The sequence below is a fragment of the Yarrowia lipolytica genome, chromosome 1E, assembly GCF_001761485.1.
Source record: "Yarrowia lipolytica chromosome 1E, complete sequence".
Taxonomy (NCBI): domain Eukaryota; kingdom Fungi; phylum Ascomycota; class Dipodascomycetes; order Dipodascales; genus Yarrowia; species Yarrowia lipolytica.
Window position 1 is genome coordinate 1,361,459 of NC_090774.1, and position 25,228 is coordinate 1,386,686.

At 49.2% G+C, this 25,228-nt stretch overlaps 15 protein-coding genes, 2 non-coding genes and 1 pseudogene across 17 annotated transcripts; 7 read left to right on the forward strand and 11 right to left on the reverse strand.

Annotated features, from left to right (window-relative positions):
- Positions 1-1,278: 1,278 nt before the first annotated feature.
- On the forward strand, positions 1,279-1,546 carry YALI1_E13627g (uncharacterized protein; the record flags this gene model as incomplete). Its single annotated transcript, XM_068282974.1, has 2 exons — positions 1,279-1,322; positions 1,369-1,546. 2 exons carry the CDS (start codon positions 1,279-1,281, stop codon positions 1,544-1,546), a joined length of 222 nt encoding a protein of 73 aa, XP_068139075.1.
- Positions 1,547-2,264: 718 nt separating this feature from the next.
- On the forward strand, positions 2,265-3,401 carry YALI1_E13637g (uncharacterized protein; the record flags this gene model as incomplete). The annotated part of the gene is made up of 1 exon (XM_503793.3): positions 2,265-3,401. One exon carries the CDS (start codon positions 2,265-2,267, stop codon positions 3,399-3,401), a length of 1,137 nt encoding a protein of 378 aa, XP_503793.3.
- A 196-nt stretch (positions 3,402-3,597) lies between these two features.
- Positions 3,598-6,279, reverse strand: YALI1_E13677g (uncharacterized protein; the record flags this gene model as incomplete). Its single annotated transcript, XM_503794.3, has 1 exon — positions 3,598-6,279. One exon carries the CDS (start codon positions 6,277-6,279, stop codon positions 3,598-3,600), a length of 2,682 nt encoding a protein of 893 aa, XP_503794.3.
- Positions 6,280-6,837: 558 nt separating this feature from the next.
- YALI1_E13683g (uncharacterized protein) lies at positions 6,838-7,449 on the forward strand (the record flags this gene model as incomplete). The annotated part of the gene is made up of 1 exon (XM_503795.3): positions 6,838-7,449. One exon carries the CDS (start codon positions 6,838-6,840, stop codon positions 7,447-7,449), a length of 612 nt encoding a protein of 203 aa, XP_503795.1.
- Positions 7,450-7,709: 260 nt separating this feature from the next.
- YALI1_E13708g (uncharacterized protein) lies at positions 7,710-9,365 on the reverse strand (the record flags this gene model as incomplete). Its single annotated transcript, XM_503796.3, has 1 exon — positions 7,710-9,365. The coding sequence occupies one exon, from the start codon at positions 9,363-9,365 to the stop codon at positions 7,710-7,712; it is 1,656 nt and encodes a 551-aa protein (XP_503796.1).
- A 360-nt stretch (positions 9,366-9,725) lies between these two features.
- Positions 9,726-10,334, reverse strand: YALI1_E13718g (uncharacterized protein; the record flags this gene model as incomplete). Its single annotated transcript, XM_068282975.1, has 1 exon — positions 9,726-10,334. The coding sequence occupies one exon, from the start codon at positions 10,332-10,334 to the stop codon at positions 9,726-9,728; it is 609 nt and encodes a 202-aa protein (XP_068139076.1).
- Positions 10,335-11,271: 937 nt separating this feature from the next.
- YALI1_E13727g (uncharacterized protein) lies at positions 11,272-11,875 on the forward strand (the record flags this gene model as incomplete). The annotated part of the gene is made up of 2 exons (XM_503798.3): positions 11,272-11,490; positions 11,627-11,875. The coding sequence occupies 2 exons, from the start codon at positions 11,272-11,274 to the stop codon at positions 11,873-11,875; spliced, it is 468 nt and encodes a 155-aa protein (XP_503798.3).
- A 522-nt stretch (positions 11,876-12,397) lies between these two features.
- YALI1_E13755g (uncharacterized protein) lies at positions 12,398-14,083 on the reverse strand (the record flags this gene model as incomplete). Its single annotated transcript, XM_503799.3, has 1 exon — positions 12,398-14,083. The coding sequence occupies one exon, from the start codon at positions 14,081-14,083 to the stop codon at positions 12,398-12,400; it is 1,686 nt and encodes a 561-aa protein (XP_503799.3).
- A 1,012-nt stretch (positions 14,084-15,095) lies between these two features.
- YALI1_E13765g (uncharacterized protein) lies at positions 15,096-16,445 on the forward strand (the record flags this gene model as incomplete). Its single annotated transcript, XM_503800.3, has 1 exon — positions 15,096-16,445. One exon carries the CDS (start codon positions 15,096-15,098, stop codon positions 16,443-16,445), a length of 1,350 nt encoding a protein of 449 aa, XP_503800.3.
- Positions 16,446-16,577: 132 nt separating this feature from the next.
- Positions 16,578-17,285, reverse strand: YALI1_E13787g (uncharacterized protein; the record flags this gene model as incomplete). The annotated part of the gene is made up of 1 exon (XM_503801.1): positions 16,578-17,285. The coding sequence occupies one exon, from the start codon at positions 17,283-17,285 to the stop codon at positions 16,578-16,580; it is 708 nt and encodes a 235-aa protein (XP_503801.1).
- Positions 17,286-17,536: 251 nt separating this feature from the next.
- Positions 17,537-17,608, reverse strand: YALI1_E13790r. The gene has a single exon. It is a non-coding gene; the product is annotated as a tRNA-His (tRNA).
- Positions 17,609-17,772: 164 nt separating this feature from the next.
- Positions 17,773-17,844, reverse strand: YALI1_E13793r. The gene has a single exon. It is a non-coding gene; the product is annotated as a tRNA-His (tRNA).
- Positions 17,845-18,306: 462 nt separating this feature from the next.
- On the reverse strand, positions 18,307-19,344 carry YALI1_E13808g (uncharacterized protein; the record flags this gene model as incomplete). Its single annotated transcript, XM_068282976.1, has 1 exon — positions 18,307-19,344. The coding sequence occupies one exon, from the start codon at positions 19,342-19,344 to the stop codon at positions 18,307-18,309; it is 1,038 nt and encodes a 345-aa protein (XP_068139077.1).
- A 433-nt stretch (positions 19,345-19,777) lies between these two features.
- On the reverse strand, positions 19,778-20,392 carry YALI1_E13818g (uncharacterized protein; the record flags this gene model as incomplete). The annotated part of the gene is made up of 1 exon (XM_503803.3): positions 19,778-20,392. The coding sequence occupies one exon, from the start codon at positions 20,390-20,392 to the stop codon at positions 19,778-19,780; it is 615 nt and encodes a 204-aa protein (XP_503803.1).
- A 447-nt stretch (positions 20,393-20,839) lies between these two features.
- Positions 20,840-21,452, forward strand: YALI1_E13823g (mitochondrial 54S ribosomal protein mL43; the record flags this gene model as incomplete). Its single annotated transcript, XM_503804.3, has 2 exons — positions 20,840-20,964; positions 21,155-21,452. 2 exons carry the CDS (start codon positions 20,840-20,842, stop codon positions 21,450-21,452), a joined length of 423 nt encoding a protein of 140 aa, XP_503804.1.
- A 31-nt stretch (positions 21,453-21,483) lies between these two features.
- On the forward strand, positions 21,484-21,985 carry YALI1_E13829g (Compare to YALI0E11055g, Misc non-coding, no similarity; annotated as a pseudogene).
- A 98-nt stretch (positions 21,986-22,083) lies between these two features.
- On the reverse strand, positions 22,084-23,397 carry YALI1_E13848g (uncharacterized protein; the record flags this gene model as incomplete). Its single annotated transcript, XM_503807.3, has 1 exon — positions 22,084-23,397. One exon carries the CDS (start codon positions 23,395-23,397, stop codon positions 22,084-22,086), a length of 1,314 nt encoding a protein of 437 aa, XP_503807.3.
- Positions 23,398-24,372: 975 nt separating this feature from the next.
- Positions 24,373-24,843, reverse strand: YALI1_E13863g (uncharacterized protein; the record flags this gene model as incomplete). Its single annotated transcript, XM_068282977.1, has 1 exon — positions 24,373-24,843. One exon carries the CDS (start codon positions 24,841-24,843, stop codon positions 24,373-24,375), a length of 471 nt encoding a protein of 156 aa, XP_068139078.1.
- Between the last annotated feature and the right edge of the window lie 385 nt (positions 24,844-25,228).

The window sequence follows — 25,228 nt, forward strand, 5'->3', positions numbered from 1 at the left end:
GGTCAGCCCCCGGATTTTTACCATGATAGATGCCTCGAGTAGCCAGACTGATGTGACTGATCAATCACAGCATCGAGCCATCTACGGCCGCACTTGTACTCATTTGATGATGATCTGACTATAGCGATGGGCATACTTGACGTAACCGATATGGTCCTGATGGTGCGGGAAACAAGTCTGTACCATCTGACTCCAAACGTATCCCCACCTCTGTCAAGGCCAACTGTTGACCTAAACAAATTCGAGGACCTCAATTGAACGGCAGGTACTCTCATCCTCGTCCAATACTGCCGTTATTGATGTCCCATCGCTCGGGAAAGAACTCCTCCGCGAAGTTCGGGGTCTCGGTGGGTCCACCAGACTGAGTATGACACGGTTGTCCTGGTAGTCGTCCTTTTGGCTATCTGTTCGAAAATCTATTTTTCCTACGAAGCAGCTAACGATTAACTGAAACCAAGGGGGGCTCATGGATTCTACCTGGTATTTGTGAATATATAGTACATTCACCGTGGCTACGTTGCCGAGCTAGCTCCTCACCGGTGCTGAGCTTCTGGCTCTTACTAGCCGCATGCATTCATGAAACCGACTCCCTTGGGACTGACGGTTTGTCTTGATACCGAACCTGTTGGACTAAGGCTTCCGATGATCGAGAGCAGTTACTCGTAGGAAGTCGTCAAAACCCTCCCCTTCTGGTTGATTCTTTACTGCTGCGATCCCTGGCCTCTTCGAAGAATCTGACATCCGTCTTAACACCTTCCCTTTGGCAGTCAGTCGATCCGATCTGGCAAGAGGGGCACATATTTCATGCCATCTCACATGCATGCGGGGCTCCCAAATTAATCAAGTAAATCAATATACACAAAGGTGAGCCGCACGATGATTGCTCGGCTCTTCGATATCACATACTTATATCCACCGCGTCCCCAATATAAACAGCTTATGCATGCACATCACTGGTCAAAATATGTCCGGCAGTATAAGCTGGGGGGAGCCCATAAGCCGGAATGTTTTCCCTCGCATAACCCTCACTGTTTTCAAAGTGACATTCGAGAGTCAGGAATTGCTATCATACGTCGAAGTTGCTGAAACACATGCTGGTCTTTCATGACAAACCCATCCACGTTTTTCCACCCGTTCTTCTTCCGAGTGTAGGCCACTTGAGTGAGGTGAACGCATAGGCTGGATCTGAACAGATCCCATAAGACCGATCGTTTCCCCCCCTTGAAAGCAAGCTGACAATAGGCCCTTCTTATAGCTTCCAGCTCTGCTCTCTAGTTGATGTCAATTGGTGGGCAGCAGGCTTCCGGAATGTTGAAAGGATTGTTTCTGCCAATGTACGCCGATATCACATTGAGAGCCTTTTACAAGAGCAATCGGTAAACACCTGGTATATCCTCTTTCCGTCACACACATCCACGTAGCTCAAGTCCTCTCAAGACAGCTCTTTCTACGTTTGAAGCTATCCCTGGCTAGCCGTTGCCCTTGCATGCTGGAGATTTGCGCATACTGCAATGCTGCTACCTATGGCATGTTCTCCTGTAATTGACAGCTCCTTAATAACAGTGTTATCAACAACAAAGTGCATCTTGGAGTGTGTCGACGGATTATCATCAGTCTGGTCATCAAAATATGGTGCCAGCCTTTGCATTTCTGTCTTATAAAGGGCTAGAGTTTCGGCCGCAAAGGCTTGGAAAAGGAAGCTCCATTTTGCAAAGCGCTGTCTTTCTCTCCGCGCGTCAGCAGTTGCCTCCTGTAGTGATTTGGTTGACACTTCGATCTTGGCCATGGTGCTGGTTACAGTCTCTTCAGACTCCAGGAAGTGACATAATGTTCGGCCGCATGCCATTGCTGGCGGGGGTCCAGCTCGGGGCACAGTTTGAATGTGGTTTGGACTTGTTCCGAGACTGTGATTTGGCTGGCGATTGGGCTTTCTTCAGGTGATTAAGAGCGTCTTTCATATGTTGAACCCATTCCAATCCGAATGGCTGTAGCCCTGGACCCGTTGCTCGGTCACTTCGAAAGAGTACACATCCGGTAAGAATGCTGCTTTGACTGCGTAGTTTTTTTTCTTTTTTTTCGACATGCTGAAGTTAATGAGATGTTTTGTTTCTCGTGATCACAACTGCTTATCGTAATGCGTCAGTCTCTACTGTAGAGTTTCAACGCGTCACGTATTTTTCATGCAGTAAAATTAGTCCTTCTCAAGAACATCAGCGGGATCAACTTCACATCACAACAACACCCAAGACACAAAGACACACACAATGCAATCTTTCTTTGCAAAGTCGCAACAGGCGCAAAAGGCAGACGGCAAGAAGACGTCGAAAAACAAAGCCCCTCCTCCATGGGTTGAAAAGTACCGTCCAAAGTCGCTGGATGACGTCTCGTCACAGGATCATGCCGTGACTGTTCTCAAACGAACTCTCGGCTCAGCCAATTTGCCACACATGCTATTCTACGGCCCTCCCGGAACTGGAAAAACGTCGACCGTGCTCGCCCTGGCCAAAGAGCTGTACGGACCTGAACTCATGAAGGATCGAGTGCTGGAGCTCAACGCGTCGGACGAACGAGGAATCGCCATCGTGCGAGACAGCATCAAGAATTTTGCGGCGCAGAAGGTGGTTGCACCCAAAGACCATATTGCCGAAAAGTACCCCTGTCCGCCATTCAAGATCATCATCCTGGATGAGGCAGACTCCATGACTACAGACGCCCAGAGTGCTCTGCGACGAACTATGGAGACGTACTCGGCCCAGACCCGGTTCTGCCTCATCTGTAACTATGTGACCCGAATCATCGACCCGCTAGCGTCTCGATGCTCCAAGTTCCGATTTAGACTGCTGGACGGAAACGACGCCCTGGCCCGTCTGCGGCACGTGTCTGACGCTGAACAGCTCTCCGTGGAGGACGGAGTGCTGGAGAAGATCCTGGAGGTGGCTAACGGAGATTTGCGTCGAGCCATTACCATTCTGCAGTCATGTTCGCGTCTCAGCGGAGAGTCTTCAGCTGCTCAAAACGACGAAGATGGAGACGCAACCATGGCTGAAACTAGGCCCATCACTATTGCCGATGTGAACGAGACTGCTGGCGTTATCCCCACAGAGACTCTCAAGGCCATCATCAAGGCATGCAAAGACTCCAAGGGACCCATTGGAGACACTGTGCCCGACATTCTCGTCGCTGTCAAGGAACTGACCTACTCTGGATGGAGCAGTGCTCAAATCACCTCGCAAATGCATGACCTGATTATCACCGACGTGTTGATTGAAGGTAAGGAAAAGAGCAAGATTGCCGAGCTGCTGTCTGTCACCGACAAGCGTCTGGCTGATGGAGCCGACGAGTCTCTGGCTATGCTGAATCTGATTGTGGGTATTGCTGACGTTCTAGGAGCAGCAAAGTAAGCACTATGCATGATATATATAGGGAGAGGGGGAGTAAGTATGTAACGTTTGAATGACATTCGATTTTTGATTGTAGACGTGTGCACTCTGTTTGTGTTAAATGGTTACATGCTATGAATGCTGTCTGGGGTACCCGTACATACTGTACATACTGGTGGAGCGTCCTCCGTAGTATCATTATCATTCTTATATACAATTAAAACTCGTAATCCTGAGTGAATACCGGCCATTTATCAATTTCCATCAGATGGCGCATAGTGGGTCTTCCATGGGGACAGTTCCAGGGCTTATCTAGACCTGCGAGGTTCCTCACAATGCGATCCATCTCCTTTTCCTTGAGAGCAGTGCCCACCATGACACTTCCTCGACAGGCTCGAGACGCAAACACGTCTCTGACCTTCTTGGGACGAACAGAGTCGTTTCCGGGGTTATCTTCGAACAGGACCACGAGTTCTCGGAAATCTGGCATTCCAAACACAATGTTTCCTGTTTGAGGGAAGCCTCGAATTTGGCACTTTTCGCCAGGAGGGAGAGAATTGTCAATGGTCACGAGAAAGCCGTTCTTCTTCAAGAGCTCGAGATTGCTACTGACAACAGATTCTTCAAGAGGCGTCAGTTCCACCGTCAGAGGATTCACGAATGGCTGAGGAGTGATTTTAGTGTCTCTTTGAAGTCGCTCAAAGTTGTACTTTTCGTCACTCGCATGCTGGTCAATGATGAATAGGTTCTCGGGGTCAGAAACAATAATGAATGCCTCGTTGAACTGGCCAATGATGTTAAAATTGAGGAAGTCATTCTTGGAAATGGTCAGGTTGAGCTTAGATTCAGCTGACGAATCGTCTAGAGCAGACGTCTGCGGTTGAGAAGTGCTAGAAGAAGTGTTGAACGTAGAGAGAGTCTCAGAAGCCCGTTCGCCTCGTTCAAGATCCTCGGCCGTGATTGTGAGAGACTCTCTATGTCCAAATGTATCAAACTCAGGCAGGTTGGCATAAGTTCGCTTTCTGGAAGAGGCTCGTTGAGATGCAGGAAGAGATGGTAATGATGATGCAGTGGAGGGCCGAGTGGAAGAAGACGACGAGGGTCGCGAAGAAGCAGAGAACTGGGATAAGTTGAGTTTGTTCACATTGCTCTTGGTCACTCGTCTTCGGCTGGTGATTGGGGTAGTTAGCGAGATGGAGGTGTCGGATACAGAGTTCATAGAAGTGTCCGACTGAGAGTACGACAGTGAGCTAGTTGGATCGTTGTCGTTGTCGTCGTCGTCGTCGTCGTTGGTTTCATCATCATTCCCTCTGTCTTCTCCTTCATCCTCTAAGGTAGCAGCTGTGTCGATGTAGGCATACTCTGGAGGAATTTTTTCGGGGTCTTCTTCTTCTGCCTGGCCTTCTTCTTCCTCTTCTTCCTCCTCTTCCTCTTCAACTTCCTCAGCCTCGTCATCAACCATACCTTCATCCTCCTGCTCCCGTGGATGATCAGCTTCATCAGTAGTCATATCATTGATTACCAGCGACTCCGTCTCCTCAACGTAAGTCATGGAAACATCTTCCTCTTGCTCCTGATCAGTAACAAACAGTCCAGCCCTCTCGATCTGACCAGCAGCGGCCTGCCTTACTTCGAGCTGGTTTGGAACATCGTCGGAAGTGGCAGCTTCATCAAGTTGAACATTATGATCCAGCTCAACAGGTCCTACCTCTCCAGATTCTTCAACGTCCTCAACTTCCTCAATCTCTTGCTCACCAACATCGTCCTTCACGCCCCAATACGACTGACTGCTCATGGGCTGCACCTTTACGTCAACAGTGTGCCGAGGAACAGATTGACCAGAAGATTCAAAGACATCAACGAGATTTTCTCGAATACAATTGATCACGTCCACCTCATTATGCAGCATAATGGTCCGTTTATCAGGAGAAACATTAACATCATAAGCACTAGGAGGAATGTCCAAGTTGATGATCAAGACAGGCTTTTGTAAATGAACGAACGACGTATAAACGTCTTGAAACACCTTCTGTAGCTTCTTCATTGTAAAGGGACGCTTGTTGATAAAAAGTAACTGTTTATCGTTGGCATTACGTCCCATACCAAACACAGGCTTGGAAACAAGTCCCGTAACTCGAACGACATAATTGGGCAGCTCTTCAGAACTAAGAAAGCCGCGTTTCGTGTAATTAACATCAAAAGAAAAGTTCACATCCATCAAATGAGCCTTGAGCTCGTTTCCAAACACTCTTCCAACAGTCTTTATCATGTCCCCTGATCCGTCGGTGGTCAGCTGCACGTTTCGGTTCTTGTTGTTGGTGACATGAACGATACTAAACCGCACATCTGAGCGTATAATGGCGTACGTCTCCAGTATGCGAATGAGCCCCGGGTGACTGTTCTTGGCGTTCTTCTCGAACTCTTTCCGACGAACAATGGCACTGTGGAACAGCCGCCTGATAGTCACAGTTGTACCTCGTTTACCAGCCACAGGTTTTGTGCTCTTGATAGATCCGTCACGGTTGAACTCCAGACGTGTGGCGGGTTCACTGGTGTTGCCACATGTGACGATCTCGAGCTCTGCCATCTCACAGATAGATGCCAGGGCTTCTCCTCTAAATCCATAACTGAGAACGCTGGCCAGGTCGTCGAACTCGTTGATTTTCGACGTCATGTGCTTGCGTGCCACGTGGTCAAATTCGGACTTGGGGATTCCGTCTCCATCATCAATGATCTCCACACGATCTTTTCCATAGTCGAAGATTTTGATTTCAACGTTCTTGGCGTTGGCGTCCAGAGAGTTCTCCACGACCTCTTTGACGGCGGAATTGAGGTCCGTAACGACTTGCGCCGATGTTATCTGTCGAATTGACGCGGTGTCTATCGCCTTGATAGCCATGGCGGTGATAGACAGGTGTTGTGTTGTGTTGTCGTGTAGCGTACGCGTTGCAATTAAGCTGCTTGAGTGAACAAGGTTGAGAGAGGTGGTAATACGGGGGTTGTGGACCGGTTGTAGACGGGTGGTTGAAGCGCTGTTTCGGGAAATCTACCTATGATGGAAGAAGCTGCTCTCTGCCAAACATCCTGCTCTCCGGCTATCGTGCTAGGGGTGTTTGAGTGTGGTCTGTATACTATGCTATACTACGCGAAGTTGTTAGGATGAGAAATCCCGAACCTTATTTAGTTATCTTTTTACATTAGCTATAGTTGGGAGTGAATAAAATAACGTCCATTTTCCAAGTATAGGTCAAACCAGTCAACTAACACTCCCATCTGAACTGCTTACCAGAACCACCTCACAAAAGCTCAGATAACGACTATGACCAAAGTTGCCTCCGAAGAAAACTGTTGATATCTGCCTGACTTACTTGAATTGTCGCCACAAAGACACCCCTTCTCTGACGTTTGCCACCCACCACACGCAGCGACAGCAGAAAGCTTGCTTCTTTCTCCACACATGAAAGCACAGGAACCAGATACCACTACGTATGCTGCCGTGTTGGAGAGCATCCGGACGTTTCTAGCCGTATTCATCCACAACATTGCCTATTACTTCAATGTATACCCCGCAGACGCTTTTCAACAGGTGCGTCAGTTCAACTCCGCGGTGTGGCTCTGTCGAGCACCAGTAGTCAATGGATACATTGACGAGGCGAGCCACGAGTGCGTAAACCTGCTCAAGGACGGTAAATGCGCCGCCGTGGCAATATCGATTCACAACTCGGCTTCCAAACACGTTGCTACGATACCAATCAAGTTCAACATTCCTGTTGTACCGGAGTCTGACCAAACAGTGCCAGTGACCGACGCTCCCACACTGATCGAGGACCTCCAACTCGAATTCAACGCGTTCTTCACACGTCTGGCTAACTACGGGCCAAATTTCAACCCTTCCAAGTTGGAACATACGTTCAAGATCCAATGTGAGCTGGAAGGACGCCATACTCTGGAGGGCTGGATATCATCAGAGGCTCAAAGTAGCAAACAAGTCCCAGGATTGGAAGATGTCGTGGTCAGAAAGATCGAAACAGGACCCATAGAGGTTGTTTCTTGGTTGGAATATGTGTAACTGGGCTACTGGTGATATAATCGGCCATTTCACCGATGATAGTCGACCACTTCACCGATGATGATCCTTACAACAGTCGGTCACAAGGGGACTCGTCATATACATTATGCGTCCATATTGCGATCTAATATTTTTATTCGTACACCCTCAGTCCATTCCTACAAGTACTTGTTCTATGCTCTATTATATTCAACATGCGTTATGTTATGCTTCTACTATAGGTCCGGTGCTGTACATGAGCAATGATGGTTACTCCAGCATTACTCCAACCCCAACATGGTCTTGGTATTCTCGTAGACCAAATAACTTATACTGACGGCAGGAGCCACCTTGGCAAGGTTGGGAGCCAGACCTCTAAACAGACCCCGGTAACCGTCCTTGGTCACCGCCTTGTGGTATGCATCCATGATGCCAGTGTACGTCTGAGGATGAGCAGCAGTTCCCTGGGCCTGGAGACGGGTTCGCAGCAGGTTGATGGGGTACACAACCGTGGCTCCGACGGAACCGGATAATGCGCCCATGGTCAGAACGGCCATGTTACCAATCTTGACGTCAGAGTTCTCGCAGCCCAGTCGCTTTGCCTCTCGGGTAATGTATCCTCGCTTCATGACCTCAAATGTTCCTAGATCAAGCGCGGCATAAGGGAAAATGCCTCCCAGACCAGCCCACAGACCCCTGTAGTAGGTGGCCAGACCTCCGTTTCTCCACATCTGCTTCATTGTGTGCCACAGAAGCGCATTGCCCTGAAGAGCGCCGGTGGGGGGCTCGCACTGGATTCGGAACTTGAGCGTATCGATGGGGTAGACCACAAACTGCGACACGACACCTCCGATACCTCCGGCCAGAAAAGTTGATGCACGGGACAAGTCAGCAGTGTCCTCCACTCCCTCCAGCTGGCACAGAAACTTTTTGGCGGTCTCGAACGAGCCAAACTTCATGGCCGACTCGGGAATCACCTTGAACACGTTGAGACCGTTACCAATGAAGAACGACCGGATTCCTCCCTCGGCCCAAATGTTCTTGATGGCATTGATCAGCACGTGGTGTCGGGCCATGAACCCCGACGGGGGCTTTGCCTTGGATGCGTTCTTGGCAATGCTCTCATAGACGGCCTCCGAGGCTCCTGAAGCAGCGGCTGTGGTTGCGGGAGTGATAGGATCGGCAATCAGGTAGACCTTGAGCCGATCCAGAGGAGCGGTGGCTGTTCGGGAGATGGCTCCGGCAAGACCGCCAGCCAGAAAGTACCCCAGACCTTGTAATACGTCTCTGTGAAAAATCACGTCTCCTTCGGAGCTGAGATCCAGCTCCTCTACAAAAAATTTGTAGGCGGCCTTGAGGGTAGAGCCGGCCTCATTTGGGACCAGCAGCAGGAAGTCGCGCCACTCGTCGAAACAAATGTATCCGTCCTTGTCTCGATCGAGGGCCTTGAAGAAGTCGTCTATCGTGTCGCTGTCCATGTCTCCCAGTCCCACAGCTGCCATTCCGTCGGCCAGCTCCTCTCTATCCAGCTTACCGTCTCCCTTGTCGTCGATGATGTGGAACAGGTAGACCAGGTTCTGTTCCGTGAGCTCCAGGTACGACTGGAACTCGGACAGGTCCACGAGACCGTCCTCATTTGTGTCCATAAGATTCACCAGGTTGCCCACCAGCGAGTCTGCGTTTCGCAGCGTGTGCGACTCGGGCACAGATCCACCGAGCGAGCCACTGAAGGCTGCCACAAAGTCCTCCTTGGACAGTTGGCCCTTGCCCTCTCGATCCAGTTTGCGGAACATGCGTTCATAGCGTGCGCTCCGTTGTTCCGGGGTTTCTCCGGTCGAAAGCGCCAGCTGCTGTTGTTTTTCCGCCTTGAGAAGCTGTGCCTGGGCCTGCTCGGCGCTCTTGTGTGTGTGTTCGGCGGCTTTTGTCGGCTCCGTCATTGTGTGGTGTCTGTAGAATGTAGGTGTGTTTTTTTTTTGTGAGTGGTTGGTTCCGATTCTGCCCGAAAAATTCACGTGTTCCTAGGTCACGTGGGCTCTATGCGTGTAAAGCGGGGGATGTGGTATTCGCCTTGTTCGCCTCGGTCTCGTGCCTCTTGCTTCCTGGTCGCTGGTAGCGTTGCTTCTTGAGGCCTGGTGGAGTATTAGTGTAGGTGGTGATGCAAAGAAAATTCAAAAAAAGAAGTCAAATGCAAACCATGTTATGTAAGTGGTTGGTGGGGTGAAAGGGGCCCAAAGGGGAGCAAATATACAATTAAAAACATGAAAATCATATCTTGACCCTGTATCCCTTCGAATAGATCACGTGACATGTCGCCAAACCGTCCCTATCATCGCGTTGTATGGAACATCAACTCCCCCCCTCATCGACAGACACACCCTATACAGAATAGACACTGTATGATTGGGTTGCGAATAGAAGGGACCTTCCAATGAATGACTACCAGTACATCTACGTACGAGTAGACATGGGGCCTGCCAAAGGTGGGTCACATGACCTCGAGTTGCGCGATTGGAGCAATCGATAAATTTGAGAGAAGTCGGCTCTATACCTCCACTCTTGCTACATCCCGCGCACCCCACAGTAGAGTCTGACTGGCATGTTTGCTCGGTACACATGATTTTAACCTCTTCAATATATATACTCGGGCTAGCGTCGGAGTCTAACGTCTGGGGTTTTGAGGTGTGTTTCTGAGTCTGACAAGGCAGCTGGTAAGGATTTTTGTGTTTGCTGGATCGGGTGTTGGTGGTCATAGGGCAGTTATTGTGCTCTATCAGGTCAATTTCACCCTTGGTGGTGCTCTGTTCCCCCTCAGTGGGCAATGTGTTCACGCATCTTGACCCTACATTCACCGCTTTCTCCTGCCACCTTTTTCTCCACATCGAAGTCCACCGCCAAATGCACGTCATGCTTATTTGGTTCGGAATTGATTTCCTTTTTGAGAGGCCTGCAAATGGTCTCGATGGAGTATCTTAGCGAGATGAGACGCCGGCTCAGATAGATACCCGCCGACACTGCGCAATTTCGCTCTTCACAGAGAGAGCTGCCGTTAGCAGTAGTTGTTGGTTGTATCTCACTAGCAAGAACGTGATTGTTGATGCGTAGGCCTCTTTCGAAATAGAGATCGTACAGTAGCTACTTTGTAGCCAACAGACAACAGAGATAGACAGATAGCTTATCTGGCGTGTTGACAGGTCACGTGGCAAAAGGCAGTCCCGGTCACGTGCTCTTATTTCACACGCAGGGTGTATTTTATTGATTTTGATAGCCGTCTGCTGTCATTCCGCAATCACATGATGCGCCAACGCTTTTCTGTAGTCCAGTAATCGCTTGGTCCTGGATGGTGTTCATAAATGCACTATGGTGAGCTTATTTCTGCGGTTGATGACTCGGGCCATCCTGTGTGTCTTGTGGTTGTGTGTTCGAAGCCGAGCGGGGTTCCTTTGTGGTGTATTTGTGGGGTTTGATGGTTTGATTCTAGAGCTTTTGAGGGAGCTCCATGTCAATTGACTTGGAAACGAGTACAGGTGCTCAAATACGACTTTCTCTGGTACACATGCCTTCATTACTCCAATTTTGGACAATATCGGACCTAGAACCTGATTGGGGAAAGATACAAGAGATTTGAATATATCCCAGTGAATCTCATGTCACGAGCTATCCGCTGGTATAATCACATCTGGAATAATGCGTCATCTACCCCCATTTCAAGTCATCGGATATCACCTCTAACTTGCCCTACCATTCATCCTCCCAAACTCTGATAATGCATACAGCACAGCACATCACCAAATCCCACTCACCTGCAAATAACTCACGAGCAGCACACACCACACATCACACACCATGTCGCAGATTGATTTCCGAAGAATTGACGTCGACCAGTACGACCCAGACTCGTTCATCTCCAAGGAGGATCTCACTCCTCCCTGCAAGCCCGTCTCTGCCGCTGAGCAGCAACAGGTGGCCACGGAAATCCGAGGAGCCATTTCTCGAGGAGAGGCCAAGGCTGCCCTTCCCATTGCGCTGGACTTTGCTCCTTACGGTGGTGATGACAAGGTAAAGGTGAGTATGGAGCGGTGGAAACGATTGCTCTTGGCAGCAAGTGAAACCCCCATCAGCTCGTGATCAACCGACATCTGGGGACACAATCAGTTGTCTTTTAAATGTAACAACCGCCAGACCCCACGTACTAACCCAGGACGCCCACCTCAAGTCTGTAATTGAGGTTCTGAGCGCAACCAAATCGGCCGAGATCCCATCCGTGGTCAAGGCTCTCAACAAGGAACAGCAGGATGTGCTCATCAAGTACCTGTACAAGGCCATGGGCTCGCCACAGGGCCAGTCCCAAGGAGTCGGCGCCATCCTACTTGCCTGGTACGAGAAGACCGTGGACATCACCGGACAGGGAGCCGTCGTTCGATACATGTCTGATCGACGAACTGTTTAAGCGAGTTTAAGCGACTACAAGCCCCTCGAACAGCGGATGGATGTGGGTAAATATTATGAGGTTCTCTCGCAATTGTAAACTACAAGCGTTGCAGATCAATCATATAACGGTAGCAGTGCTAATGATGTAAATGAATGTAAACTATCATCTTTGTTTGGACAAAATCAAGTGTAGACTGCAAGTCAGTGTTCTTGTGTAGAGCCTATCGAAGAGCTGCTTCAGTCTATGTCGTCCATTGGCCAGTACCAACGGTGAATAATGTGTGAGTTCACTTGTCATAGACACAGTGGATCTGCCAACTATCAATATTGTTAATGTATGGACCTTCACGTTCCCTCCACGACATGGCATCGTCTAAGATGATGCCCCTTGGGTTGTCATTGTCTTCTTACATATGATCATCCAATTGACTAGTAAAAACTGTAGGTGGGTATGAGATCAACTGTTAGGACCACTTTCCATCTACCACTTGAATGATATCATGATTATTTATGTAATTATTAGTAATGTCTGTTCTCTTGATTAGTCTGAACGAAAGCTGTCTGGACCATGTGCAATCTCAACGTTCTCTTTGTCAACGTTGAGTCTCTGCTTAAGTAACTGATTTTCCTTGCGGAGCTTTACCAGCTCGTCGCTGACATTGTCGCTGTTGACTCGTCGTCCCAGAATGGAGATCTTCTTGTCTGTGAAGTTCTGAGCAGCATCGGTAGCCTGGTCTAGCTGGTCCAGATACCACTGGCGCATCTGCTCCATGTGGGTTTCCATTTCCTGGTTGACCTCTTCTCGGATCTGGATCTCCAGGGCGTCTTCTCGCTGCTGAGCCTGGTACAGTTGCTCCTGCAGAGCAGCGATGGTTCGAATGAGATTGTCCTTGGTGTCATCGTGCGAAGTATGTGATGCGGAGGACATATGCGACATGGTGGAGCCTGTAGAGGAGATGGATGAGTTGGAAACCGCGCGTTGAGCGGGAGTGGAAGGTCCAGAACCAGCTCGCTTGAGGTAGGCAGGAGTGACGGGTGGTTTGATGGTATCTCGTGCCAGAGCAGAGTATCGCATGATCTGGATGGTGGATGAAAAGTCGGCGTTCTGGTTCGCTGTGATAAGGAGAGCAGTCATGGCATCTCTGGAGAAGGCAACTGGAAGAAGAAGCTGGGCGAGCTTCGAAGATCGAAGAATGGATCGATCCAACTTGTATCCCTTGACTTCTCTCTGTCGCTGAAGACACTGTCCGAGCATCATGAGCGACTGGTTGATGGAGCAGGCTTCACTGAGACGTTCTCCCTCGGCCCGAGTGCTCTTGTTTCGCTCACTTCCAGCAAGATCACCGATTGTAAGGCTTGTGGTGAGCATTGTTCGACCCAGTCTCTTTACGGTGACTGTGAAAAGAGCGTGGGACCGCGAAGACACGCTGTTGGACTCTGTGGAGTGGGTGCTTCGTAGTGCATGGGCCTGTTCCAGCACTTGGAAAGCCTCCTGGATGGTTGCGCAGAAGAGTTTAGTCTGCGAGGGAATACCAAACTTGCCCTTTGTGTCGCACTTGACCACCACGGGTCGGCGTTTGTCCAGAAGATCAAAAACTCTGTCGTTGTAAATCTCCACCATGGAGATGTACACTCCATGGGAAGATCTCTGGCCGACAGAAGAGTACAGGTCAGCGTTTTCGGCAACAACGGCGTTCTCAATGAACTGGTTGAGCTGATGTTGGCTCTGTGTAAGAATGCCGTTGTCAATGAAAGGAATGGCTTCCAGAACATGGGACTCTCTGTTGGGACCTGCGCTTTTTTCGGCAACCGCTTCAGCCTCGTCAAATAGACACAGGCGGTCACCAATGGCATCAAAAACAGACTTGAGTGCATAATGCACCATGCCAGGACGTCCCAGCCGAGGGTTACCAAGCAGAGTGTGTGTCTTACCTGACCCGGTAGTTCCCATGGCAAACAACAGACCGTCTCCCGATCCTGTCACCACATTTTTTACCATGGGCAGCATGACCTTTTTGTAAACCTCCTCCTGAGTCGAGCCGTCAAAGACCTCCGAAAATGCAAACTTCTCTTTGGTCCTGGTTCGGCTCTTCTCTGGAGGATTGGTGATGATGGTGGAAGGGTCGTTCGAGGCGATTTCGAGATACGGCTTGTCAGTGACGGAGCTGGGCCGCGAGCTGGGCTGCTCGTCATCCTTGCGCAGTCGCAAATATACCGGTAGAGACATTTTTGAAGCTGTGGTGATCGTTCTGTTACAGCAATAGGGTGTTTAGGTCTAGCCTTGGGTATACAGTTAGGGGTCTATATTTGGGTGGTTTTGAATTACCCTTTTGGGATGGAGGATGGTTGTCCCAGCAACGGCTCAACGGAAATTATGGGGGTGGATGAATGATGAATTTGTGGTCTGTCAAGGGAGAAACAATTTGAAAAGTATCCAGAAGTGATATCCATTAGATTATTTGGCTCATCTACTTTATTATGTGTTATAAATGGTCTGTTATGGTGTTGATGTTTGTTAAGAAGAGATACTTACGAAACTTTACTGAGACGAGAAACAGTCAAGCTGAAGTGCTTTCAAAAGTGATATGGGTTGTTTTTTTTCACTTCAGAAGTATTTTCCATTACAGAAAAAACAGTCGGATGTTTTTATTAATAAAATCTTTTGTTTTCGGGTTAGTTTAGCTGATTCTGTAACAGATCTCAATGGGCTCTACGATGACGATTTTACTTAGCTTTAGTTAAGATTTTTAAAGAAAGACTCCAGACCATCCAAGTATGTGGTATTGGAGTAGTAAACACAAGATCTGGGTATTCGTGATTTGGATTGATAAATCGAGGAGCTTCACTTTTTCTTCTTTTGTTGTTACGTCCCTTATAAGATATCTCTAGAGATCTCTATCGATCGTTCTTCTCTTCCATTCACGGAGTTCCTGTATGTAATGTACATAGCTGTGGATAGCTTCGAGTGTGTCTAAAACACTGTGTTGCGATTATTTAATAGAATATCGAAGATTGAAAAGGTAATATTACATGCTATCGCATTTCATTCACTTTTTCCTTTTGTCATTCTGCTCATTCCCCATCCAGATAACAGCACCTTCCTCTTCTTGCGACTTGCCAGTTACCCGGAGTGCTTACATAATCCCAGACGCAAGCCGCCCACAATGCAGTTGCAGAACCACACCAAATAATTTGTGTTGAATACTGCACTACGATACACACACAATTCGATCCCGACCATGTCCAAACGAACGCGAGAAGAGCGAGAGTCCATTGCGACCCCTCAGAAAATTGATATCAAGCGTCGCAAGAGTGAGGAGGATGTTGTTGATGCCGCTGAGGTGGAGACTACACCCACCAAGCCTGTGACCGGCATCAAGTGGATTCCCAGTGAGGAGGATGTGGCTGATGCCGTTGCCGAGGCTGCTGAGGAGACCAAGGCGATTGCCGCCGAGACCCAGGTGGTTGCTGATGAGATCAAGGCGGCTGAGAAGGAGGTCGAGGAGCTCAAGGAAGAGGTGAAGGCTGATGAAAACGATACCAAGCAGGAGTCTAAGGAGGTTGGGAAGGAGGCTGGTGATGCTGGATCCAAGCAGGAGTCTAATGCTGATAATAACACTGAGACTAAGGCTGATGAGACCACCGGGACTAAGGCTGGTGAGACGGCTGAGACTGTGACTGAGTCTGCTACTGAGACCAAGCTGGCCAAGGCAGCAGAGACCAAGACAGAATCATCTGCACCCGAAACTAAGGACACAAACGGCGACTCGAAGCCAAAGCACGTGTTTGGATCCAATTCCAAGTTTTCGGGCGGATTCGGAGCCTTCAAGGGCGGATCTTTGTGGGGCAAGCCTGCTTCAACCACCACCTCTTCTATTACCACCCCTGCATCTCCTGCTCCTGCAGCTGCTTCTACAGGCTCTTCCGGCTATGTGTTTGGCTCGGCCACCAAGTACTCTGGGGGCTTTTCCTCGGTGCTAAACAACCTGAAGAAGGACGATACCAAGTCTGACAACCCATGGGCCGAGAAGAAGAAGGAGGACAAGACCGAGGACAAGAAGACAGATAAGGATGGTGAGGACAAGAACGACAAGGACAAGGATGCGGACGATAAGGAAAAGGAAAAGGAGCAAGAGCTAGAAAAGGAAAAGGAGGCTGAACATTACATTGGTGTCAGTGCCCCGTTGGCCAAAAAGGAGTCTATGGAGACCGGAGAGGAAGGAGAAGAGTCGATCTACACATGTAGAGCCAAGTTGTACTACTTCGACCTGACCAATACCACTGAGGGATGGAAGGAACGAGGAGTTGGTCAGGTCCACATCAACAAGCTCAAACCAGAAGACGTGACCGAGACATGCAGCGGCCGCATCGTGATGCGAACAGACGCCGTTCATCGAGTGGTGCTTAACATGGGTCTGGTTAAGGGTCTGGAGGTCCAGGCAGGTATGGGAGCCTCTCTGTCCAGTGACAAGGTGGTTCGTATTTCCACCATTGAGGACAATAAGCCGGTCCAGTATGCGCTCAAGACCGGTAATCCCGATGCCGCCAAGCAGTTGTTGGCAGGCATCAAGGGTCTCATCCCTGTTTAACGAATAATGATATAGTGTAATATTAGAGTGTTATTTCGTGTATTGTAGGAAGATGTGGTACGAGACCTGGTTTGAAATGACGTACTCGTAGAATTTATATCAGCTGCTGTTTACTTTCCTTTGTCCCAGGATCTACTCCTTCTTGAATGCAATGGTGCACACGGTGGATCCGTCGGTGCCTCCGAACCGGAAAGAAGGGTATTTGACATGCTTCCACTCCTTGAGACAGGTGTCTGTAGTCATGATCTTGACGAGCTCGTCCGAAGTGAAGTTGCAGCTGGTGATAAGAACAACACCCCTAGTCTTGACCATATGCTGAACGACATGGGGGTATGTTTGCACGCCAGTCTTGCCCTCATACTTAATATCAGACAGGGCAATGGCGTCCAAAGTACCCTTGTCCAGCACAACGTCCCATTGTCGGTTGCCAGTCGACCACATAGCGGCATCTCCCAGAAAATCCGCATGCTCAAAAGTAATGTTTTCCATCTCTTCCTGCTCGGCAATCTTGGTGGAGAACTCCACAGCAGGCTGAGAGTAGTCCAGCCCAGTCAAGTGACCAGTGAATCCCCCCTCTCGGATACTAAACAGCAGTCGTCCATTTCCTGTGCCCAGATCGCACATTTTACAGTCCAAGGAAATCAGAGACTCGCCCTGGCCCTGCTCTTCCTCGTCAACAAGGAAGTCCACCATCTTCTCTTCTGCTCCAGAGTCACTGAACCAACATTCTCCAGAATCGTTGGGGTTTTCGGCGTAGTTGTTCTTCTCGAGGTTGTAAAATTCGTCCCAGTACTGTTTGGTACCGAGCTTGGACGAGGTGAGCTGCTCAACGTCAGACATGGATTGTGGTTTTTGTAGTTCAAGACGATCTCAAACTTCTCCGATATTGAAATTTCATGCATCTCCGAACTTTGATTGAATCTACTCTGACGGTTTTCATATACTAATAGCGGATTGGTAATATTACGAATGTAAGACTGGTTCATTTTGATTTCTACCACAGTTAACAAGGGGAAAAAATGAAAAGAATCTTCAAAAAACAAAAAACATATTGCAGGAATCAAACCTGCTTGTTTGGAACAGCATGATGCTGCCATCACCCAGAATCGAACTGAGGTTTCCACGGCCACAACGTGGTGTACTAACCACTATACTATGATGGCTTAATAAAAGCTTTAGTGGAGCTAATTTTTGTGCTACATTATCCAAAATCTGATTCAGGGTTAGGGCGAAAATGAAACTTCAAAATGTAGCCCTCTAAAAAGTGGTTCCATATTTCGCCTACAAAACATGTCTGATCCAGATCAGAGCAAAAAGAATAGGCACTTGCCATCACCCAGAATCGAACTGAGGTTTCCACGGCCACAACGTGGTGTACTAACCACTATACTATGATGGCTGGTTGTGTGACCGAGGCTCACTAGGTTTGATTTGGGCGCCAAAACAACTTCTGTAATTGGGAATATATTTTGGTCTACGAGGACAAGTATAACAGCCAGAAGAACAGAAATATCCGTCAGAAGTGTTTGATATGCAATTTGTTTGACGACATTTAATGTGGTGTTTTTTGAGGCCATTTACTGCGCAGCTCTTTCATAAGTGTGGATAATACTGTAGTAATGGGAAAGAAATTAAGAGGCTGATATACTAGGGTGAGTGGAGCCAGCAGTCTTCGTCCGTATCATACCTTTTCCCTAGAAGCAAGTGTTGAACTTCCTCCGGCATATCTTTTCCATGCTCTATTACTTACATTACCATCAGTTGACTACAGTATGTGCATACTTGTATTACCATCTCATCTGAATGCGCAAAATACTATAATAATACAGCTATATATTTACATGCCGTGTATACCTTCAGCCTAATAATACTTTGTAGGCTCTCGTCCTCCTCTGTCTCCTCCTCTGTCAGCTGGCCCTCTTCTGAAGTCCCCTCTATCTCTTTCTCTTCGAGGAGGACTTCTGTCTCTGTATTGAGGTCGTCGTTCTCGATCCCGGTCACGAGGGTCTCGTTCTCGGTCTCGATCACGTGGATCTCGATCTCGGGGATCCCTGTCTCTGAAATCTCGTCCTCCTCGACCTCCGCCCCGTCCTCTGAACGAGTCTCTGTAGTCTTCCGGAGGTCTGGATCCTCTAGGGTCTCTTGATCTGGGCCCACCTCGGTCTCTGTGTCCTGGAAACAGATCCCGTCCTCCAGCTCCTCCCGGTGGCATTGGTGGACCGAGCGGTTTGCGTTCAGACTCCTTTGTGTAGTGTCTTCCGCCTTTTCCTCCTCCTAGTCGTCGAGGAAGCCATCCACTGACCGTACGGCCTCTCTCGACGTCAACCACCACTTTTCTGCCCTTGATGATCGATCCGTTGGTCATCTGAAATGCTTTTCGAAAATCGTCTTCCTCCTGGAATTCGACAAACCCATATCCGTTGCTCTTGCCGCTCTTTAGATCCCGTACAATACGTACGTGTTTGACAGGCCCAAACTTGATGTAATGTTCCTCCAGGTCGTTTTCAGTCACGTCGAACGCCAGACGCGCCACAAATAGCGTCTTGAACGGATCGCCCACAATCTTGTCGTCCTTCTTGGGATCCCATGCCTCTTTTCGTTCCTGCTGGGTCACCTTTTGGCGCTCACTTTTTAGCCGCTTCTCTCGCTGCTGTTTGACCAGCCACGACTCGGTCGGCACGTATTCCGAATCGGGCTGCTTCAACAGCTCCATATACGCCGAAACGCCTGAGATTTTCTGCGTTCTTCGGTCCTCAGGAGCATAGTCGATCGGCTCCAGGTACCGTGGCTCGGGACACTCGGGGAAGAGCCGCTGGATGTGAGGGGGTAGCCGTTCCAATTCAGCCTGGGTTAGCCTTGTTGTTGATTGCAGAGCAAATGTCGCGCAGATACTCACCATGATTATGGATGCTGTTAGTGTGTGTAGTGATGTTGATGGTCGTGATGTTGGTTTGAAATATTAGTGTTGTGCATCAGAAGTTTATCTGACATCGTGAGTAGGGTGAAGTGAGATGGGATTGAAGAGAGTTATACAAGAAAGGTAGAGAAGAAGTAAATACAAGGGGAAAGCGAACAGAATATCGTCGCTAGTTTGTTTTTCTAGGTTTTTTTTTGGATATATTCTTCTGAAGAAGACTTTTCAAGACGTGATCGAGTTTTTCAGACCTACAGTGTGCCCCAGGAAGAATCAGCGAGCTACAAGGCTGTTTGCAATAACAAGTACACTGTACTTGTACTATACTGACCATCCGCTCATACTACCGTCTCCACCCTCCCCTTGATACACAAATAAATACTTTACTATATACATTGCTGCTCTTTTGTCCTTCTAATCACAGGTCAGGAGGAAAGAGAGCAGCAGCAACAAGACCGGGACGCTCGGTGGCCAGAAGATCAAAGTTCTTGGCTCCGTTGGCACTGTCAGAGATCTCGACGGAGATTCCCAGAGAGTTGAGATAGTTTCGGGTCTTGGGCGACAGCACTCGCGACTTCTTTCCCAGGCCGAAGATGAGCAGCTCAGGACGAGGGTAGACAACCTCAAAGACACCCAGTGCAGCAGGATCGATTTCAACCAGACCGGTATCGAGACCCTTGACGCACTCGGGAGTAAGGTTCCAGGCCAGCACCTCAGAAAGGCCCATCAGAATGGCTCCAACGGGCTTCTTTCCGCTGGGAGACTTGCTCTTGAGCACCTTGTCGTCCTTGAACACAAAGCCGTTGGAAAGCACGGCCTCCACGTTGTTGTGGGCCGTCTCAAGATCGCCGTAGAGATCGTATTCGGCCAGAGCTCCTCCAGGACGAGCAGCCGTGTTTTCGAGCTTTCGCTTGGTTCGCTCCATGGGTCCCTCGCCCTTGAACCACGGGTTTTCGAGCTTGACGTTTTTCGCACACACCCGAGAGGTGTGGATCGAGCGGGACAAGATTCCGACGGCTCGTGTTCGCAGCATTGTTTTTGTCGTGAGAGCGAGTGAGTTGTGGTGTTCAAGACGACTTCAGCTTGGTCTTGATTCGCTCTGCATTGGAACCTTGTTGATGACTTCAGTGGCGGTAGTCGAAAGAGGCGGGAGAAGGCTAAGTAAACGTTTGACAATTAGCTAACTAATAAATGCCCCAACATTAGTAACTGTATTTGGCTTAGTTGAACTCTGAAGGGCAGATCAATACCCCCTCAAGCTCTTCTAATATTGGTAATTATTGTATGGAAGAATCCACACTGTCTCTATTGTTGTTTTTCTTCCATTTAAAATGCTCTCCTTCATATTAATTGTCTCTCATTACCAAGAATTACTCCTCCCCCCCTTCGGGCCTCCACAGTTACCCTACCTTTGCAAAATTACAGGAGCCTAAACGCAACGCACAGATCAATCTGAAATATCTACATTCAACACACAAAAATGTCGGCTCGACCAGCTTACCAGACTGTTGCCCGAAACCTCAACGGTGTCGGCAACTTTGTGCTTCAGTGCAAGAAGGTCACTTTCCGGTACTGCAACTGGGGTGGCTCTTCCGACGGAATGAGGTGAGTATCACAACGGGGAACTGAACTGTGACTTGGACACGGACATAGATGGAGGTACAGACATGCCAGTGGCACAAGTGGGGTGCTAGATGAAGAGCAGAATGCTACCCAGTGCGTGTGGTGTGACGTGTCATCTTTGTTTGGTCTTTGAATTCAGACATCCACCGCGTCTCAGATCACACTAACACAGACAATACCTGGACAAGAACCTGCAGAAGATTGCTGCTCAGAACCCCGAGATCGAGTTTGTGGCTGTCAAGGACATTGGCCACCCCTTCATCCGAGGCGAGTTTGTCAACGGTGCCGAGAAGACCATCTGCTGCAAGAACAAGCATCCCCGATTCATCAACGGCAAGTTTGAGATGCTCAAGAGCTCCGACGGAGCTCCCCGAAAGCAGATGAAGAGCCCCGTTGAAAGTATAAACGAGAGTGTCCGAGGTATCTGGTCTCCTTACCATACCGACCCCAAGGCACGACACAAGATTTAAATGTACATAGTAAATTATAGCATAGCGAAAGATGGTGAAAGAGCGAAGGACAATGGCCGATACGAATCGCCATAGTAGAGGTATGGAGCGAATGGTGGTGTGCAAGTGGCTTTTATACCATAACGGTTGTGACACAGTAGAAGCTCGTTTGTTGAATTGTGCGGCACTCCGACGATCTCTAACTACGATATATCGTGGAGCGCAAGTGAGAAGTACTTGTACGAGGCAAACAAGCGGTTGTACTACAAGTGTTCGTACGAGTACAGTACTCATAAGTACAGAACTTGTACCAACTTGTATGAAGTCACTCAATTACTATAGGGATGAACAGAAACACAACTACTGGAAGCAAAAGGGAGTGAAAGGAAACAGAACAGAAAACAGAAACAGAAACAGAAACAGAAACAGAAACAGAAACAGAAACAGGAAACAGAAACAGAAGCAACCTGAATGTTGTCAAAAGGATACTTGTAGTAGATTCAGCAAGGTGCAAGGTAACATCAACCTCGGCTACAGTAAACTTGGGAACTTGATTGAAGCTGTGTACATCACACAGTCTGGAATAACTTATTTCTATGCGTGCCTTTCCTCCGTCTATTTTACATGCCCAAAGTGGCTGCTCTCTTGTATCTTATGCTTTGTGTTGGGGGTCGAGCTGGTCTATGTCAGCCTCTCTATCATGACAGAAGGGATGCTCGAGTGCCTGTTCTGGGGTCATTCGCTTTTCGGGGTTGAGTGCAAAGAGCTTGTCTAATAGATCGATCAGATGGCCCTGTAGGATGATATCTGATCCGGTCTCTCTGCATTTGCCCAGCAGCTTTTTGACAGGCAGAGGAGCCTGGTTTTGTGTGTATCGTAGTGTATGTGTGATCATTCGTCCAGTATGGGGGTCCACTTCGTCGGACTTGAAGTCGAGGTTCTCGTCAAAGTACTTTTCCGTCAGCTTGCCTTTTTTAAGCTGCTTGTGGCTAAACTTGCCTCGCACGTCCATGATACACTTGATCATGTGGTTGTTGGACGAGCCTGCAAACAGAATACATCCGGTGTACAGCTCGTAGAGAGTGCATCCAGCGGACCACATGTCGACTCCGTAGTCAAAGGGCGCGCCCAGAATGAGCTCGGGGGCCCGGTAGAACCGCGATGCAAGGTACGGCATGGGTTCCGTCCACGCCTTTTGGTCCTTGTTGGCCTCCACGGCCGAACCAAAGTCACACAGGCGAGTGGACGACCGTTTGGCGTTGACCAGCACATTATCTGGCTTGAAGTCGCCATGCAAGATTTGGCATTCACGCAGAATTTGCAGACTAGTGAAAATTTGCCGAGCGTAGAGACGGACGGCCCGGATGTTGATGCCCTGGTTGCGTCCAAACTCCTTGAGAATGTCTCGAAGATTGGAATGCATGCCTTCAAATACCAGACACAGATGGCCCTTGTGGTCGAAGCGGTCGATGAGGCCAATAATCGAGCTCGTGGACTGGTGTTTGTTGAGGCGGTCGATGATTTTGCCTTCTCTGTCTCCGATTTTGCGCATGGCGTCGTTACTTCGGATGATTTTCACGGCCAGGCCGTCGTTTTCGTGGCCATTTGAGCTGCCATTCTTGTCTTCTTTTTCGTTTCCTTCTTTCCCCACCTCCTCCACCTTGACAACGGTAGCACTGACTCCCTTGCCCAGATGATCCACCACCTTGTACTTGTCGTTCAGCACCTCGCCAATGATGGTCTTGTAGTAGTTTTCCTCGTCGTCCCATTTGTCGAGCAGCTTCTGGTCGAGCTTTTGGCCTTTGCGGGCCGGCTTGTCGGCCTCCGTCTTTTGTCGCTTTTTGTTTGGGCTGTCTGTATCAGAGGCCAGGTCGAACATGTCGTCCGAGTCGTCCGAGTCCATGGGGTTCGCTATTTTCGAGGGTGTCGGCTGGACGCGTTTGAGCGGGGCGGTTGAGGTCGCCATTTGGGTCTGTGTGTCGAGATTCAGCAGCGAGGGGCCGGCAGCGTCGTTTTTATCAAATTGCTCCACTTGCTATTATGCGGTCAAGCGTGCAGTAGTGTGGATTAGGTGCGTATGATTTAAGCAAGGTTTTGCGGTGATGATGGTGGGTGTTGATTAGGGGTTGCGCGAGAGAGAGAGAAACAGGAGATATGCACGTGATTGTTGGCCAGTAGACATACGATCCGATTCCGCGGGCCTCCGGCAACGCCACGCCCCTAGCAGCCTCAGATACACACCGCTCTGCTTCACTTGTGCTTTTTTGCTAGCCCAACTCTAACTTCAGCAACCATCTGATGTTCAACTAATGGCTCGGATGGGGGGATACAACAAGGGTTCTTTATATGGGTGGATGCGTGGATGACTCGATGCGTCAATCCATAGGTTGGTTCGGCCCTACCTCTGCCTCCCACACTCGCAATCGCGTCCTCACAACTCTCAAAACAAACTCCTGTCATGGAGCTGTCAACTCTACCATTAGGCTGCCTGGAAAGATGCTCAGGTCCGACTTTGAAGCCCCAGAGGTGACGTGTGACAGCTGTCGTCGGTCGTTGCAAGTCCCTGTCGGACTTTGGAGTAGCTTAAACGAGTTCCGTGGTGGTTCACCCAGCAATCGGCGTTGTTGTTGTCCCTCAAAGCACGGCACGTCGCCAAACCTACCGTTTCGCTAGCCTGGCTCATTGCAGAAATCTGCCACTAGTGGAACCAAGAATCCAGACAGCAACGGTGTGAGTGCAACGTGCAGGTGTGCAGTGGGTGTGTCACGTGAGTGCTGCGGCCTGTGGATTTTAGCGCCGGCGTTTGGTCTTCTATGTTTTCCCCCACCGTATTCATCCGTGACACCTCGTTGCAGCTCGTCTATACGTGTTCGTGTTTTCCGTTTGTTTTTCGCTTCTTTTTTTTTTTTTTTTTCTTGACACTGCGGGGCCAAGTGTCCGATTAGGCTCGGCCAGTGCTAACCGAAATGAAAAAAGCAACGATATTCCGAGCCGCAACTGAGACAGTGAGACAACGAGCAACGAGCAAAGATGCCACGTGAAGGGGTCGGCGGTGGCAAGAACGGTGGTGGTGTGGCAGGTTTGCAGCGTCCACGTGATGAGCCACTATTGTTCCATGACTCCAACTCACACCAAGCCCACCATCCCGAGGTGTCAGGACCAGCAGGGCCGATATGTGCATCTGCAGTTCCTGCTTCAACTTCAGCGTGTCAGACCAGAAGAAGACAAGATGGAGGAGCCTGCAACAGAGCTCGCTTATAACCACTGCTTTCGTTGGGTGCATTTGAGAAACCCCGCGCCTTGTCAATACCATACGACTACCGTACGTACTGGCTGGTAATCTCCTGGCACCCACTCCACTCCCCCAGCGAGCCGAGCGCTCCGTGAAGACTTGCCTGCCACCTCGGGCCATGGCACACCAGACCGGGTGATATGCACAAAGTTCGGTTAGCCTGTCGTGATCAAATAAGCTGCGAATGTAGAAGTGGACCAGTGATTCTTGTCCAGCTAGCACAACGGATTCCGAGCCGCTAGCGCAAACCTCAAAGCTTCCGTCTTCATACCGGCTCAAAAAGGGATATATTGATGAAACATAAAGCTGTTGGCCTTAGTCATGGTTTGTGATGATGGGGGAGATATACCACGATAGACCTACAAGGCTCTGGGTGCTATTGTAGAAGTCGCAAGAGCGAAGAGTTGAAAATGGGTGTGGAAAAGACTGCTCGAGTGGATTAGTTGCTTTTGGAGACCTCTTACAAGTGGTCTTGGTCTGAGGTTGCTTTGTATGGTGGTGTCCA